Source organism: Salvia splendens, chromosome 1 (assembly GCF_004379255.2).
Source record: "Salvia splendens isolate huo1 chromosome 1, SspV2, whole genome shotgun sequence".
Classification (NCBI taxonomy): Eukaryota; Viridiplantae; Streptophyta; class Magnoliopsida; order Lamiales; family Lamiaceae; genus Salvia; species Salvia splendens.
Genome location: NC_056032.1, coordinates 4,618,247 through 4,635,020, shown reverse-complemented (window position 1 = coordinate 4,635,020; position 16,774 = coordinate 4,618,247). Strand labels below are relative to the sequence as shown.

The following is a 16,774-nucleotide window of genomic DNA, read 5'->3' as shown; positions in this document are numbered from 1 at the left end:
CAAAACAATCACATACACATAACTGTACAGGAATATACTTGAGATGCAAAAGAGGCCATCTTAAGACCAGATGGAGTCTGATACTGAGATTTTACAAAAAACTAGCCAAATCTTATCAACCATTGTTTGCGTAGATAAGTTTATTTTTGCAGGCAAGACCAAAATGAAGCAACGGTTTTACCCTTTAAATATATTTTTTCAACTCTGGTTTTCTAGTTTCAAACCCCATTACAAAAATCCTATCTGCTTTGATCCCCTCGTTTCTTCCACAACTTCAAGAGTGTCGAGCCAGAAAGGAAGGGAAATGAAGCTAAACAAAACAGAAGTTAGTGATACACTTTCACTAACTCAATGTCGTAGATTAGCCATGAGTTTGGCAGAATATCGGCTCCTACTTGAACATCTCCATAACTGCAGCACAATCATAACAAAATTGTGCAGATTTTAAAAATAAATAAATTAACTTCAATGGGCTAATGAGATGTAAGATTGTGGTGGTAGTTTCAAAGTATCTCTTAGATTCAATACATACCCCATGGAAGGTGGAATGATTAACCTCCTCTTATCAGCAACACGCATACCTGAAGAAATCATATTTTGAGATCAAGGTTATAAATGAAGGCTAAGGACATTGATATTTGATTGACAAGAAAAGCAAATACACTAGTAATAATCAGTTTCAGAAGAACATACCATCAATACCAACATTCCATCCGTCGATATATGCTTTATCACCTGAATGTAGATAGAACGAAAATGATGATAAGATCTCAAAAAAATGTCATTTTGGCTTCTTCTCTCTTCACAGAAGTCAAAAGTCAACTGGGATGGATGGTGGTCTGTTAAGCATACAGATATTCTTACCTAGCAGAAACTTGAAGGCAGGACCACCCACATTTGAATCATAAACAAGTCCACTCTCCTTCAACATGCCATTGTAGTGGATCTTGATCTGATCCATATTTCGTAGATCCACAGTATGTGACAGAATAGAGCACATATATCAGGTCAAAAATGAAACATGGCATTCAGATATAAAGCTACTTATCTCTGACCAAGCCAGCAAATAAAACATACCTTTTTGCCAGGAACAGCCACTCTCCCACCTGGTGGTCCACTGCTCAAATCTTTAATAGTCAATCCATTTGATAAGGTCCTCGTATCAAATGGCACTATTTTAGTGCTCTCAGTCTCAGTTTCAGTCTCTTGGTTATCTAACATCTGAATTGCACTCACGTCCAAGTCTCCCTTGCCTTTACTCTTCTTTTTCTTTCTCTTTTTCTTGATTTTATCAGCTTGACTGTCATTAGCTAGTAACTCAGTTACTTTGGTGTCGGTGATATTGCTGCATAAAAAAATTATGATAAAAACCACAGCACAAGAGATTATGAGCTGGAACTTGGAAAAGTGCTTTACAACTGATTTATCAGAAGTGGAAAGTGTATTAGGAAGAGCCGTCGTGTTGAAATAGGTTAATTTGTTATCTCTGAATTACCTTTGTAATAAGTGTGTTGTATAGATACTCAGATTAAGACTCTCCAAGAGTTATTGAATTGAATATGATGTTGACCACTAAAAGGGAAAAAAGGCATGTGCCACTTACCTATCGATCTGGCCCTCTTTATTGTCTCCATTTTCTGCCGGAAGATCATCTATTTTTCTTTCAGCATGCTCTTCTTGCATGACTTCAGCTTGAAGATCATCTGTTTCTCTGTAAGTGTGTTCTATTTGCATGACTTGAGCTGGCAAATCATCTGTTTTTCTTTTATCACACACTTCTTGCATGATTTCAGCTGGCAGATCATCTGTTTTTCCATCAATATGTACTTCTTGCACGACTTCACCATTACTCTGTACATTGTGACATTCGGGACCGCATTCTTCCATACTGGTTTCTTCAGGTGTTTGTTGCTGTTGACATTCTCCATTTTCAGCTGGCAGATTCTCTGTCAAATTATCAGTATGTAGTGAAACTGGCTCAACTAAATCTTCAGTAATATTTTGAAATTTTTCATCAGTTCCTTCTGTAAGTTCTCCTTCCAACAGTTCATTGCATCTCCCTTTTGATTTTGGGCCATTTGCAGAGTCTGATTCTAGAGCTTTCACAAATGATCTCCACCAACTCCCATGCTAGAGCATGTGCCAATAGAACAAATACTCATCAAGGGTACTAATAAGAACTGCCAATGAAAGATTTAGGACTACCACTTATCACTAAATAATCATAAATTTGCACCACTCAAGTGACTCAACTGACCTCTAAAAATACATCAAACACACCCAAATAGGAAAAAGAAAAAAAATCTCACAGATCAGCCGAGGCCTCAGCTCCATGCTCTTTACACACTCTGGGGACACCAAGGTCCTCATTATCGGTCTGAACTTCATTGGTTCTCTTTGTAACAGGGCATTGCTTTCTTTTCTTTCTGGGTTTTTCCCTTATTGGGGATCACGGTAAGGAAGAAATTAAGCACATTGCGAGTAAAAGCAATATAAATATAGACACTCATATTGATAGATGATACTCACTGATCATGAGATTTCATCTTATTAATCTCTATCCCTTCTTCATCCAGCGATGGCAGTTGTGTAACCCTACAGAATAAAACCATAATATATATACAATATCTAATCTTGATCACATATTACTTGATAATTGATGCTGACCATTCAATACTGAACAAAGAAAGTGGGGAGATTAGAAGCAACAGTATGCCTTAAAAGCTTCAAAATCTTCAGTAATAAACTGCTGTATTACCTTTGTATTTTCAATTTTGTCACTGATATCATCGGCCTATTGCTTTGATTGACTACCACATATATCAGCATCTTTTGCTTCATCTTCCATTTCTCCATCATTATCTGACTCACTCACCCATTGTCTTTTCCTACCTAGTTTATTTCGACCCTTTTTTGCTCTTCGGCTTATCCTTTTCTAGCATAACCTCATCCATTCCTTTGATAGAAAGCCCAAACCATAGGCCGATACTTCTTGACAGCATTAAAGTAGATGATGAAAAATTGAAAATCACAATAACCATTCAAAACTATAAAGGCCGATTTGTACAGGTGAATATATGTTCTTGCATTATGAGAACTTCTAGGATAAGATTCCACTTACATCTATAAGAACAGGAGTTGTGCATCTGGAGCTTTAATAAATTAAGGTACACGCGCACCAAATGGATGAACATTGATTTGTCTAAACATACCTCTGCTATAAAAAACAGGGGACACTGGAGAAGAAACTTGACATTCATCATGATCGTTAATGAAACTGTCATCTTATCCTTCATCACCCTCACTATTGTAATTAGATCGATCTGTAGGGGAGTGTTCAATATCGACGCCATATGACTTTCTGATCAAATCATAGTAAAGGAAGGCCAAGAAAGATACACCAAATAAAACATATGCGATAGAAAAACAAGAAATGACACCGTTGAGTTTATGTTGTGGGGCTATGCAAGGAATCTTTTCCCAAAACTTCATACCAAGCAAGATAGCAATGAGTAAGCACAAAAATGTAGTAAACATTGAGGCACTAAACTAACTTTATAATTAGAAGCCACAAACATGAACAAGGATACGTATCACTACGACCATTTGAATGCCCACTCTGACGGACATAATAGCCAGTAAGGTAGACACTTCGTGGACCAACTACAGAAAAAACCACATCATCCGCCTCCTCAAATTCCAATTCAATATGGGATGACTCCATTCGGCCTGGTAGCAGCACGCAGAGAAGAACCGGGCTTCTATTACCCACATTACACTGTAACACGGAGCTCTTTGAAGACTCACCAAATCCCAAGGTCGCCTGACCAGTCATAGCACATAGACAACATCAACAAAATTCATTGAAAAACAACACAACAGCACAATCTCAAATAAGGTTTCTAGCAGCTTCTGAAGCAAATTCAATTTTCATCACAACCAATATACATTACATAGAAGCAAACGAAGGACAGCCTGATACATTCAAAGCACTTTCACCAAATGCATGAACTCTGATCAGATTTTAGCTTCTTAAAAAACAACGTACCTGTGAAATGCGAAGCCTTCCTGCTGCCTTCTCACAGGAATGCGTAATCGGTTTCCCCGGCTTTACCTCCACGCCTGCAACGTAAAAACCAATCCACACATCAATCACCGAAAAAAAAGGAAGAAAAATGCGCGCGACGGATTTGTTCTTCCATTTCAAAAATATCTGAGAACAAATAGATTGAAAATGCTGATCACTCAGAAAGAGAGAGAGGCTTACCCGAGAAGGCCATGATCAGTTGAGTGTTGGTGTTGGGATTTCTCCCCCTTTTAAACCCTAACCTGAGCTCGATAAAATTTTGTTAGAGCATCTCCAATGGCGGACGTCCGGTCGGACATCCGGTCGGACGTCGCGACGGGCGACCGGGACGTCCGCCATTGTGGCGTTTAGGGTCGGATACGGACGTCCCGTGAGGACGTCGGGTGTCCTCGGACGTCGGCGCGACGGGCGGGCGGACATCCGCCATTGTGGCGTCCAGTCGGACGTCCCGTTTTTAAATTTTTTTTTTTTTAACTCTATATATATGGCTCGTCGAATTTTATTTCATTAGTATGCAATTTTTTTATTAGTATGCAATTTTTTTTTCGAATCATGTATGTTTTTTCCGATGAAGTTGTTAATTTTTCCGATGAAGTTGTTAATTTTTCCCGCAATTTTTTCGAATAATGTATGAGGTTTGGACTCGGAGGGGTTGACGTCAAATTTTATTTCCGTAAATGTAAATTGTTTTATTTGTAAATGTATGATTTTTTTTATTGCGGGATGTCCTAGTGGGAAGGGAGATGGGAAGGGCGGACATAGGAGGGGATGTCCTAGTGACGTGGCAGTGGGATGAGAAGTCCTAGTGACGTGGCAGGAGGTGTTTTTGGGATGTTCTAGTGGATGTCCTAGTGGGATGTCCGTTCACTGGAGATGCTCTTATGCTATGCAGTGTAAGGTATGTATGGCGGGAGAATATATTCTTTCTTTTTCCCTTCCATTTTTTATTACTATTATAAAATATAAACTAAATATTCGAACTTCTAATGCAGCTAACAAAAACACTCAAGTACAATTCCTTAATTAAATCTATTTATTATTATGAATTGATAGAATTAGGATTTCAGATCTCCCGAGATTGATACAATTGATGAAAATACTACTCCATTAAATAGTGCCATTTACTTTGATGGCTTAGAAAAAGGAAATAATGGCAATAAAAATGGGTGAAATCACAAGCAAATGACTCTTGTCCAAAATATCCAAATATAACTTATTTGTGTCATCAAAATATAAATTTAATACGTTACATAATAAAGGGGAGAAATCATAAAATATCAACAAATTGTTACATGTCGATTAGTATTACAGCTTTTTCTCTCCTACATATTACTGCAAATGCAAATACAAATGAATAAGGTTTTGTCTTTAAACCGCGCATAAAATAAATGATTTTTTTGTTTTATTTTTAATGTTATTTAGAGCGCTAAATTGTTCTTCATAATTCACATTGCCATTTTTTACCAACGTCAGTACAAATTAAATTTTTGTTTATTTGTATTCAAATTATCAACTTTTTTGTAAATCGTACAATCTATAGAACGACTATGAAATACTACTAATAGGAAAGAATTTAAACTTTCTCAACAATTTTTTTGAGTTATGACTAAATATTTAAAATCGAGCCAGACCATTTTTGACAGCTCTATCACTGTGAGGGTTAGGATTTTTCCCAGACACATGGTCACCTTCTGGCTATCCTGCAGACGAAAGCCTTTGAGGCGAGTGATCCGTTTACGTGCCAACATTGTCCGCACAATGGCTTTAATCGGGGTCACACTTAGCATTGCAGAGAACTGAGGAAGGTTTTTTATATAACTAAACCTGAAATTAAATATCACTGGAAATGATAACTTGAAAAAAAGTTGATTTTTGGTAGCAACATTTTTAAAGACAACTCTATAAGATCACCAGCAAACTCTGCTGTTTGTGTTAGAAAAAATTCACAACAGGACAAAATTCGCCTCTATTGCAAGTGTCATCCTTGTCTACGAAAGTCTAGTTATCGGAGAGGTATAAGCTCGTCGTAGTTTCCACCCAGGAGGCGTGAAGGTCGTTTAAAACATACTCTTAACAATTTTTACGAGGGTTTGAGGAGGGGAGCTTGCCACAGCTTCACTTTCTTGTCATTGCTGGCAGTAGCTAGAACAACTGTTTGTTTATTATCTGCAGGAAATGGAAGGGTTTGTATGATTGTTAGTGCGCGTGAAAATGCCTTGAAGTGAATAAATATGATATCGAAAACAGAAAAAAAGGAAATTACCCATTAGAATGGTGGAAGGTGCCCAAGCCATATCTGTGATATCACCTGCATCATAGTATTTCTTTGGGTAAGTGATCTGATCTGAGGTTCATTAAGCAAGTGGCAGTGTGGCACATGTGTACACAGAGCACGTATCCGGATTTGATACAAAAAATAAAAAATTTAGGTTTACCATCATGGGCTTTTTCAGCAACGTCCAAAACCTGTCCCGTCTCAGCGCACAGCCACTGCAGCGTTGAACCATGGGTTGCTGCCAGTATCTTGCCATCGGGTGATAAACTGAGAAGATCATAGTGTAGAGTAGTGCCATTTTCATCATGAAGTGGAATAGGCAACACCTTCAGAGTTTTGGGGTCTTCATCCATATGATATCGAACTTCATAAAACAACAAAAGTCAGCAGAGACCCAGTAATTGATAACAATAGCATCTGAATGTGAAGCGCATGTGAAAACGCTCCGATATACTAGCATTCTCATTAAGCTCAAAGTTTAGCTTCACACGATTTACAAAGTTAACAGAATGCAAACCAAAGGAAAGTAAAGAAGTTAAGAAACTTTTCATACCATTGATGTTCCATATTCTTATAGTACCATCCTTGGAGGCGGTGATGATTTGTTCTGAATTAGGACTGAAGCATAACCATGTTACTGCACTCTGACATAACAGTACAGAAGCAAAAGATTAGTAAGTAATACAAAATAATCTCAATCACTACTGATATCAATGTAGTTATTTTTCTAATATACAGAAATAACATCTACAGCTAAGTACTTCAAGCAAGATCCGGAAGCATTCACACAGAATAAGTTCAACTTCAAAAATATATGTCAGACTCCAATTTTGGTTAGTATGGGACGAAGGGAGTGGCACCACAAGCCTCATATTGCATAACCAACAAAACCAGCAGTTAAAAGCTTCAAATGAGTCCTAAATGTATAATTAATGATACATTGGGATAAAATGCTGATAAACTACGCAAAGAATTACAGAGTACACACTGAACCATTACCTTATGACCTTTAAGTTGCATAGCTTTCAAAACCTCCTTCACTGAGCCATCTTTTGAATACATGACTTCCCAAACCTAGAAAGCAAAGCTAACAAGATTAAATAAGTGCTGGTTTCCACTGATCATGATTCATATAAGGATCAAGAGATATATAAAGACAGGGGCCAGTTTAAGCTGCTAGCGTGGGAGTATCTAAGAAAATGATTCATAGGGCCAGAGCAGTCTTTCATATGGCTCATGGCCAGATATGTAGGCATGGGAAGCATACATACAGCCAACAGACCAACTATCTATCAGACACATTTGAAATTTTTAGAAGCATGAATATTACCTGTCTAGCAAAAAGTATGCCGGTAGTAATCTTTTTAAATTGTAAGAAGTGGTGGATACTAAGAATTTAGTTTTAATAGTAATAAATTTCATTTACAAACCTATAACTCTAAGAGGTGAGAATCATTCTTCATATTTCCAATTTCAGACTAATCCATATAGCTTCATACATTGCAATGGACATTAGAATTATGAAGGATGTGAAACCAAACCAGCCTTTATTTTTTCATACATAATAATGGTTTAGGTCATCCTAAACTAAAAAGGCATGACTATCACTGAGGGCAGCACCATTACTATAAAGTAGCTTCAATTCCTTAATGGGTAGCTCTAAGGATGAGAGTACTCAGCATTATTGTGGCATTTCCCGTGATAGAACCCCAACATTTTCTATATGAATCTGAGTGTTTATTAAGTATTATGAAACACATTTAACAACGTAAGTAGGAATGGATCTCCATGATCTGTGAATGAAATATTGTATCACAAGAACTAGATCTATAAACAGAGACATGATTGCCCATCAAAAGAGAATTAGAAACTTATAGAGAAAAGAAATGTAACCTTCACATCAGCTGTAAAGGCAGCTGCTGCAATAAAACGTCCATTTGGTGATATAGTAGCCATTGTATTTTTAAGCTGATTTGTATCAACGTTACCCAATGGTTTCCCAGTTTTCCCATGCCAGAGTATTATATCAGTGCCTGACAAGGAAAATGAAAACAAAATATATTATAGATCACCTCAACCTTCCATTTTTCTCAACTACAAGTCTACAAGGCAAAAAATAATTTCAAATAGAGTAGTTTGTCATTACAATTTGTACTTGAAAATATGTAGTAATAGCTGTAGATAGCAAGTTTGAGCATATACTTTTAGTGTTCCCATGGAGCTCATACAGATACTATGAATCCAGATATGCAAAATGCAGTATGCTTGAATGTTCTATAAAACCCAAAACTATATAAATAAGTTGCATAGTGATGAATACACGGACAAAACCACGGGCATGAAAAGTCACTGAGAAATGAACTCTTCATAGATTTAACATGCAACTAAAATCTTCATGAAATAAAAATTGGAAATAAACTTTAAGCTAATATCATACTCATAAGTCATGAGAGTGTAACATTAAATGGTATCAAAGTCAAAGCTGTCTGCTACAGACAGGCCTCAAAGCTCTAAGCAGAGCTGTTAAGGAAATAGCCTCACAGGGTTCCTTAGCAAACGCATCTTCATGCAAAGACCGATAGATAAGAGACACCGTAAAGTACCTTCTGAGCATGACAAAATGATAGTACTTCCATCAGCACTGCCATAAGTTGTCTTGGCCCCAACTAATGTGATGATGGCTCTCTTATCGTGAACTTTATGATGTTCCCATTTGATTTCAGGGAGTGGGAGCTTGCTCTGTTGCTTCTGGTCTCCAGTTGTTTTGGGTTTTTCTTCTTCATACATGTAAAGAGATGATCCTGAGAGTGCTTGGGAAGCCACTACAATTGAAGATGCATCACCAGCAAAAGCAACTGCATTCGGATGGCCCCCAGCAGGTAAGTTAATTCGCAGGAACCTGCATAGATCACATAGACAAGATTCCAAAAAAAATTATACAGTTGCATTGATCTAAAGGAACTATGAGTAATGAGTGTAGATAAATGGTACTTGAAACTTTTGCTAGAAGCATCGTCCAGCCGGAAAATCCTAACAACACCATCTCCACAAGCTGTAGAGAATTAAATTTTGTACAGAACTTCAGAATTAATATGAAAACACTAGGAAGTGAGCAGCATATTTTGATCAAATCTCAGATTTACACTCAACATATGCATAGCAATATGTAAAACATACAAATGTGTGTGTGAACTTCCACAAAAATGGTAAGCGATAAACTTACCGGTAGCTAAGCTACGGCCATCAGGCGAAAAACTAAGACCGGTGACAGCATCGCCGTGCCCTTTCAAAGTATTCAAATCCAAGTGATGATGCTTCTTATTGGCATCCTAAAATAAGAGAATTGCAGATCAAATTACTTGCAACCCTAAGGCAGAGAAAGAGAACAGTTAAGCTATCAAATACACAGAAGAATATCCGATCTTTACTTTATCGGCTGCATGAGAATGCGAATGAGATTTGTGTTGAGGCTTCTTCACAGCCGAGGGCTTCGAAGTGGGTTTTGGGTTCGGATTGAGGATCTCGGGTGGGGTGATGGATTTAATTTCCGATTTTCTCTTCCGGGAATAAGCACCGAATACCACGAAAGCAATCACGGCGCCGGCGATCACCGAGAACGCGATAATCGGGAGAATTGCGTCCATTTAGTGTTTGTGGGTTATCCTTTCCGATTCTGGGGATTTGCTGCGACGGAGAAGCTTCTGCAAATGTTGTTCAAAAATTGCAGCGGCGGAGAAGTCGCCTGTAATCTAGAAAAACGTGCAACATCATGCTACTCCATTTCGGTTGGTGTCGCGTTTGAAACAACACGATTTCTAAAAACCCACTAATAAACTTCGATTTCTTTTATATGGAGTAGTATAACTAAATATGCATGTTTTAGATACTTAGTTACTTGTTTATTTCGTAAATTTAATCAATCATAAATTAATCAAAGCTGTTCAGTGATCAAATATGAAATACCAACAAAACTGTAGAGAATGATTTTTTATTTAATCATAAATTAAGTACTCCGAATGGCTGCAATGGATATTGATCTCGCTTAGTAGATTTTGTACTCAATTGTAACGAAATGGAAAGAAATACAGAAAAATACTGTAGTGTGATTAACCAGGTTAAAAATCTATGTTGCTGATTGATCGGATCAAGCTAGTTTTATGAGTATAATATAATCAAGTTAAATATCTTGAACTACTTGTAGTATAAGTACTGGCCAATAAACTCTCACATTATCAATACTAGCCAATTTATAATTGTCATTCGAACTATTGATCATAGGAGAAAAGCATCTTACCAATTACATACACTTCATCATCATCTAATCAACTGCAGCAAGTGATTCTTCTTATAAATGTACTTGCAATAAAACAATGGATAGTATGAATACAAAACTAACGATCTCAGATTCATCTTAAGTTACTAAACTTAGAATCTTCTGAGATGTTTAAAAAGCTTCTACATACTTTATATACTATGTGTGGTTTCAGACAAAATGTTGAGATCACATCACCACTAAGTTGAAATTATGTGCTTCAACGCCTTCAAATTTAAGTTCCATATCACAATTGGCTCCTTGAAGAAAATTCCTTCACTCAGGATTCTGCCAACAGTAATTCCAGCTTTGGTTTTTCTGCTTCACATATATCAGCCGTGTCGAGATCATACTAAAAAAATTCTGCAAATTAGACACTAAACCACAAACCAGATTGATAGTACTATTAACCAGTACATGAAGGATGTGAGGGGATTTTCATGTGTTTTGCATGAAATAGACTAACCTTCAATCGAGGGGCATAATAAACCTTTCGTTTTTCAGAAAAACATATTGTTATCCACTGGAAGCCCCTTTTCCGACAATAGCTTAAGTTTCTGCAAAACAACATGATACCGATGAATGGATGATGCTGAAGCAGATATTTTGATCATCTCGTGCTAATATCAAATTGTTGAAAAAACAGAAAATCTGAATTTTACCTTAATATATTGAGGTGGATCATCAAGACTAGTTGATCCAAGGACTACTTCCCTCCTGAATTTGGTTGTAAGTTTATGGCAAACCCTAAGCTGACGACACAGCGTAATGTCTCAGCTTGAGCACAAACATTGCAGCACTCTTATCTTTCAATGGAAAGTGTAACAACCAGAATATTTACCTCGGATCTTGTTGCTCCACCAATTACGAATAAAAAGATCCGCTGTCCCATCTTTTTGTAATCAGTATTGGCAGTTTTCAAGACTGAATCACTGGAAATCATAGAAGATAGAGATGATATATAAAACACATTTGTAATAATCAAACTAAAATAATGGTGGCATTGAGATAAAACTGCTAATCTATAGAGTAAATTCATGAACAGTAGGAAAACAAGTTCCTAAGTCAATACCTTGAATATCCATCATCAGAAGTACGAGATTTGGCCCACTGTGCAGTCCGTCTTGATCTCATAGAATGGGGAGCTGTAGTAGACTGGGCTGGTTTAGTTGGTGGAATTTTTGAGCCACCTCCACTAATTGATTCGTTGGAAGAGCCAGCAGAGTTCATGCATTCGTACTCGTCTTTTGGCAAACCTCCTTTGGCCAACTGCTCAATTAACTCCTGAGAAACAAACCAGATTAAATATGTAAAAGGGCCAAACAGGTGAGTTTCTGTTTACAAGGTCTAGGATGCCCCACCAAACGAACATTCCAGATCCACCTTCCTATATGATGACAGTGTAATGCTTTTAATTTATAAGAACAAACAAACCTCTAACTTGGGATAAAACCGGGATAGTGCCCATCCCTCCTCTTCATCTCCAGCTCGATCCTTTCTTTCTGCATTTGTTTTCTGGTGAGCAAGGAATCAGTTACATTCAGGCCTCAGTACTACACTCATTCTTGCAAGCTTTACTTTAGAATTAATATTTACCTTTGCTGAATCAAATTTAAGAGAGAAGGTACCCTTTGAAGTCTTTCTGGAATCTGCTGCTTCAATTAATTTCATATTTGTGACACTTTGCATGTCCTCTTCTGTTAATTTTGCCAACTAGAGAAAGTAGCGTCATTAGTATGGTTAGTCAGCTAGAGCTAGTAAAGCACATGGTTCGTAGATATAGGCAAATAGCCATGGTATAATATAGTATCAGGATAAGCATAACATCATCAATCGAGGAGATACTAAATCGTAGAGAAATGAGTTTTTTCATGCTCAATATGCAAATATGAACCGTCAATGTGTGTGTCAGATCCTATTTACTCAACACACAGAAATGGAGTGGGGAGATAGAGAGATCACAACCTGCATGAGTTTTCCTGCCTTGTCACCCTCAAACTTTTCTGGGCTGACACAACAATATATCATCAAAAGCCGCAACTTATTCTCAGTTGATCCGTCCTGAAGGGTAAAGAAAATGATTTATCCTGCCATCTTAATGACAAATATAGCTGAATCGAGAAGCAAAGTGCTACCAGAAGCATTGAGGTATTACCTGGTTCGATCTCAGATAAGTGATAACTTCCTTGGTTCCTGCATCGCCAAATACAAGATCTTGCTCCAGTTGTCCAAGGTCCCGAAGATCCAATTCTCTGATAAGTTCATTGAGTTTACCAGCAATCTAATGGAGAAAAGGATAACAAGATCAGTGTTCATTTCCTTTTTCTAGCTCAGGAGGAACAGTATAACTCTATTTAAGATCAAGTGGATTGATATGTAAACCCAAATACACGAAATACATTAGTAAATGACAATATGAAATGATCTTCAGAATTTTGAGTTTAGAAACAACCGCAACATGGATTGAGAGTTTCTCCATCTGTTCATTATATTGTGGCAAAGCTTGAACCATTTTCTGTATGTCTCTTGTGGACAGCTCACTACCATCCCTTCAAGAAAGCAGAATGTAAATCGTTAGAAATTACAATGGAAAAGAAACATGGATGTTGTCTACAGGATAAGTACAAATGTGCAATGCAGTTTCCCTTTCTCCAGTTGAATATAATGGACCCAAGTTAATGAGAATAGGAGTTGAGCACATGTTCCATTATTTAGCAACACTGAAGCATATTCTGATTTCATGAGCAGAAATGCAAGATATCATAGTTATATTTCAGAACAGATGAAGTATGTAAACACAAACCTCTGTTGTAATTGAGCTGCTTTGTTTTTGGAAACAAAGTTGGTCATCTTCTCACTCAACCGCTCACTAGCCTAAAATTTTAGGTAAGAACATTAAGATGGCAGATATGAGTAATTAATAGAGATCCTTAGGAAAAGAGTCTTTGAAGGGAAAAATATGCATGAATGAGAAAACACCTCAGCGATATGAGCATGTCTGAGCTCAACCCAGAGAACATCATTATCTTCCAAGAGGACTTCTTTTTGTTCAGGCTCACCACCCGATTTGCTAGGAATCTTGCATCCACTAAATACCATCAGAAAGTTCCAAGTCTCCAATTAGGCTGCTTAGACAAAGACATTTACCTCGTGTACATATTTATTTCCTTCCAGCTCAAGTAAATCATGACACATAGCATCGTACGTCCATTCATGAATGATGGGAGCGATCTGGAAATGTCCAACAAAAAAACAAAAAGATAAAAACTAAGAATAAGTTATTCTTGAGTAGATAAAGTGTAGTAAATTGAGCTTTTGGCACCTGATCAATTGATCTATCCACTATAAGTAATTCACAAGTTTCTGTTGTTGGGAACTTGGGAATGGAAGTTTTATAAGTTGTGATGTGCTTCCAAACTGCTTCAGCAAGCTTCTTAGGAATCAAATCTCGACTATTTTTACTCACATCATCCCCTTCCTTGGAAGCTTTTTTATACCTCACAAAAGGAAATTCCTGAAATTTAAATCTAGACAGTTTAGTCAAAAAATGATGATAACAAATGACATGAGCACAATCATGTTGATATTACCGATTGGGATTTGGAAATCCAGAACATAAATATTTTATGCTGCAGATGGTGAATATATGGAAACTTGTTAAACTCTGTTCAACTAGACTCATAAATAGTTGAAGTCCTATCTCAAATTCGACGTTTATTGGTACTTATCATGCTGACACATTCCTCTATAATGAGACAATTAAATAAACAATAACAAAAGTATTGATTACTCCATTACCTTTAATGAAGCAAAAACACTAGCAATTCTCGAGGCCATTAGATTCAAACATGCATCAGCTTTGCGAGTATTCTCACCACCAAAGAGTTCATAAAGTGCATTTTCTTGATCAGTTGTGAATGCCTGATAGAAAGTTTCTCTTTACATTCCATGATGCCAAAAGACCTTAATAGAAATCCATAAAGCATTCAGCTACCTGAGTATCTATGGGAAAGTACTCCAAATTCATCTGCAATTCGTCAAAGGTAAATATATCAACGAAAAAAACATCCTAATAGAGCAATGCAGTGTGACTCTATTGGCAAAACTGAGGATGCTAGTTACTACCTCTCTTAGGGCACCAATACGTGGCATAACACTACTATCACTCTTGATGTGAGACACCAGGTCTTTTGGTACAGGTGTACTAAAGTATATATATGCCCTGCAACCATAGATAAGAAGGGATGCTGTCACAGTTCATAAAACAATATCGACTTTATAAAAATTCTAGGACGTACTTCCTGTACAATGGTTCTCTCCCTGACATGTCAGACAAGAGCATGACGAGGCTGACAAGGATAGAAAATTAAGTAATCAGTTCCAATATTCTTGCTTGTAAAAACTGCTTCACTTCAAACAGTCATTATTATTTAAGAATGAGACCCCGGCAATGTGTTTTTGTAAAAGGGAAGTAAAAGAAAATAGCCAAGGAAGGACAGTAAAAGGTGCTCTTAACTATTTTAATATGCCAAATATCTCTCTGATCTTCTTTAACTATTTCCAAGAAATATAAACTTCTTTTTCTTATAAGTATAAAATAATTGAAAATAATTTGGAATGACAATACTTCTCCCTGGCAGGCTGTATGAAGTATACTACATCCATTGAAGGCATGGGCTCTCTCCTTTTAAACAGTTCTTCCACCACTGCAGAAGGTGAAAACAACATACGAATATTGTAGTGTGAGATACCAGCCAAAAAAAGTTCTCGTAAAGCTTTCTTGCGGCAGGTCTTTGAGGTGAACACCATATATATTTGATAGATCAAACTATGACATAAAAGTTGAAACAAACATCATATTTTGTGTGTATCTGACATAAAATCAAAATGCTTACATGAAACATCTTGGTCTGTGATATCTGCCATTTTGCATGAATGAGACATCACTTTTACAGTAACTTTGTCCATGATGAGCACCTGAAAACTGAGATCTTACATGCCCTTATAGCAAAGTTTCAGTTTTATCTTGATAATGGTAACATGTGGCAACATAATTTATACCTTCCATGATGATCTCTGACCTCCTACTTTGGAATCTTGGAGCATTTCATACAATAATCCTAACAAATGTTTTGTCAAAATAATCAGTCCAAATACTACCCATTTCTCGTAGAATTAGAGTGCAATTTAGTTTATAGACACCTTAAACTCAGCCAATAACTTTAAAGAGATAAGTAAAATAGAGATAAGTAAAATACTTCCCTTTTAACTTTTTTTCCTTCAGCTCTATTCGAAACACCGAGAAATCGCTGAATGTAAAATGCAGAGAGGAAATGAAAAAGCCACGCAACGCAATGAAGGTGACGGAGCTTACGATCGCGGCTGACCATACGGAGAGTCTTGTACTCCGCGGCCTGGGAGCACTCGGAATCCGAGAACGACATCGTTCCGCGCCGGAATTCAAATCGGAATTGAAAATTGTTTTGTTATTTTTGCTCTTTTTTTGGAGCGAAGGAAAAAAAAAGGAACGAAATTAGAAGACGGTTAAGAGTGGCGGTACGTCTTTGAAGGGGGATGTCGTTGTATTTGTGGGGACCCACATTTTGCGCCAACTGTAACGATTTCTTCAATTTTCTTAAATTACTAGTATTAGTAAATTCCAAGCCTATTTATTTGCACATGTTACTAATACTATTAAAGGAATGAGACTATAATTTACTCAAGTATCACTTATTCACATTTTAATTTGAATTTGTTCGACACATAAAAATATTTATGAATCATAGTACCATACATGGATTCGAATTGGAGAACGCTCATCTCCTCATCTATATATACTCCAAATGCCTAAGAGCCCCTATGACTCTTTTCATCTTCGTGTCATTAGCATTTGCATCGGTGCTCTAGCCGACGGCAAGAGCATTTCCGTGCTCACCGCTGTGAGCTGCTGTGCTCTTGTCGACGGCTCGGCCCTGCTTGATAGCAAGAGCACCGCTGTGGCGCCTCCTGATTGGCTCGTTTTTCTTCCGTTAATTTTTTTAATTCATAAAAAATCAGAAATATAGCCGTTTTTACCATTTTTCCATTTTTTAAATATTTT

The 16,774-nt window shown here is 37.1% G+C and overlaps 2 protein-coding genes and 1 pseudogene across 2 annotated transcripts; all 3 read right to left on the bottom strand.

The window, feature by feature from the left end:
* Window positions 1–13: 13 nt before the first annotated feature.
* LOC121757753 lies at window positions 14–4,343 on the bottom strand (annotated as a pseudogene).
* Window positions 4,344–5,872: 1,529 nt separating this feature from the next.
* Window positions 5,873–10,155, bottom strand: LOC121809353 (transducin beta-like protein 2). The gene is made up of 10 exons (XM_042209935.1): window positions 9,791–10,155; window positions 9,586–9,691; window positions 9,354–9,414; window positions 8,966–9,261; window positions 8,256–8,395; window positions 7,362–7,436; window positions 6,916–7,006; window positions 6,523–6,726; window positions 6,351–6,395; window positions 5,873–6,253 (listed from the first exon to the last, which is right to left on the bottom strand). The coding sequence occupies exons 1-10, from the start codon at window positions 10,004–10,006 to the stop codon at window positions 6,168–6,170; spliced, it is 1,320 nt and encodes a 439-aa protein (XP_042065869.1). The 5' UTR covers window positions 10,007–10,155; the 3' UTR covers window positions 5,873–6,167.
* Window positions 10,156–10,681: 526 nt separating this feature from the next.
* Window positions 10,682–16,169, bottom strand: LOC121809345 (protein transport Sec1a-like). Its single transcript, XM_042209925.1, has 22 exons — window positions 16,049–16,169; window positions 15,736–15,794; window positions 15,570–15,651; window positions 15,302–15,380; window positions 14,973–15,023; window positions 14,800–14,896; window positions 14,669–14,701; window positions 14,473–14,595; window positions 13,997–14,188; window positions 13,822–13,905; window positions 13,654–13,752; window positions 13,478–13,548; window positions 13,127–13,223; window positions 12,830–12,955; window positions 12,640–12,735; window positions 12,271–12,387; window positions 12,109–12,189; window positions 11,747–11,958; window positions 11,516–11,606; window positions 11,337–11,426; window positions 11,141–11,231; window positions 10,682–11,026 (listed from the first exon to the last, which is right to left on the bottom strand). The coding sequence occupies exons 1-21, from the start codon at window positions 16,116–16,118 to the stop codon at window positions 11,175–11,177; spliced, it is 2,007 nt and encodes a 668-aa protein (XP_042065859.1). The 5' UTR covers window positions 16,119–16,169; the 3' UTR covers window positions 10,682–11,026; window positions 11,141–11,174.
* Window positions 16,170–16,774: the final 605 nt, after the last annotated feature.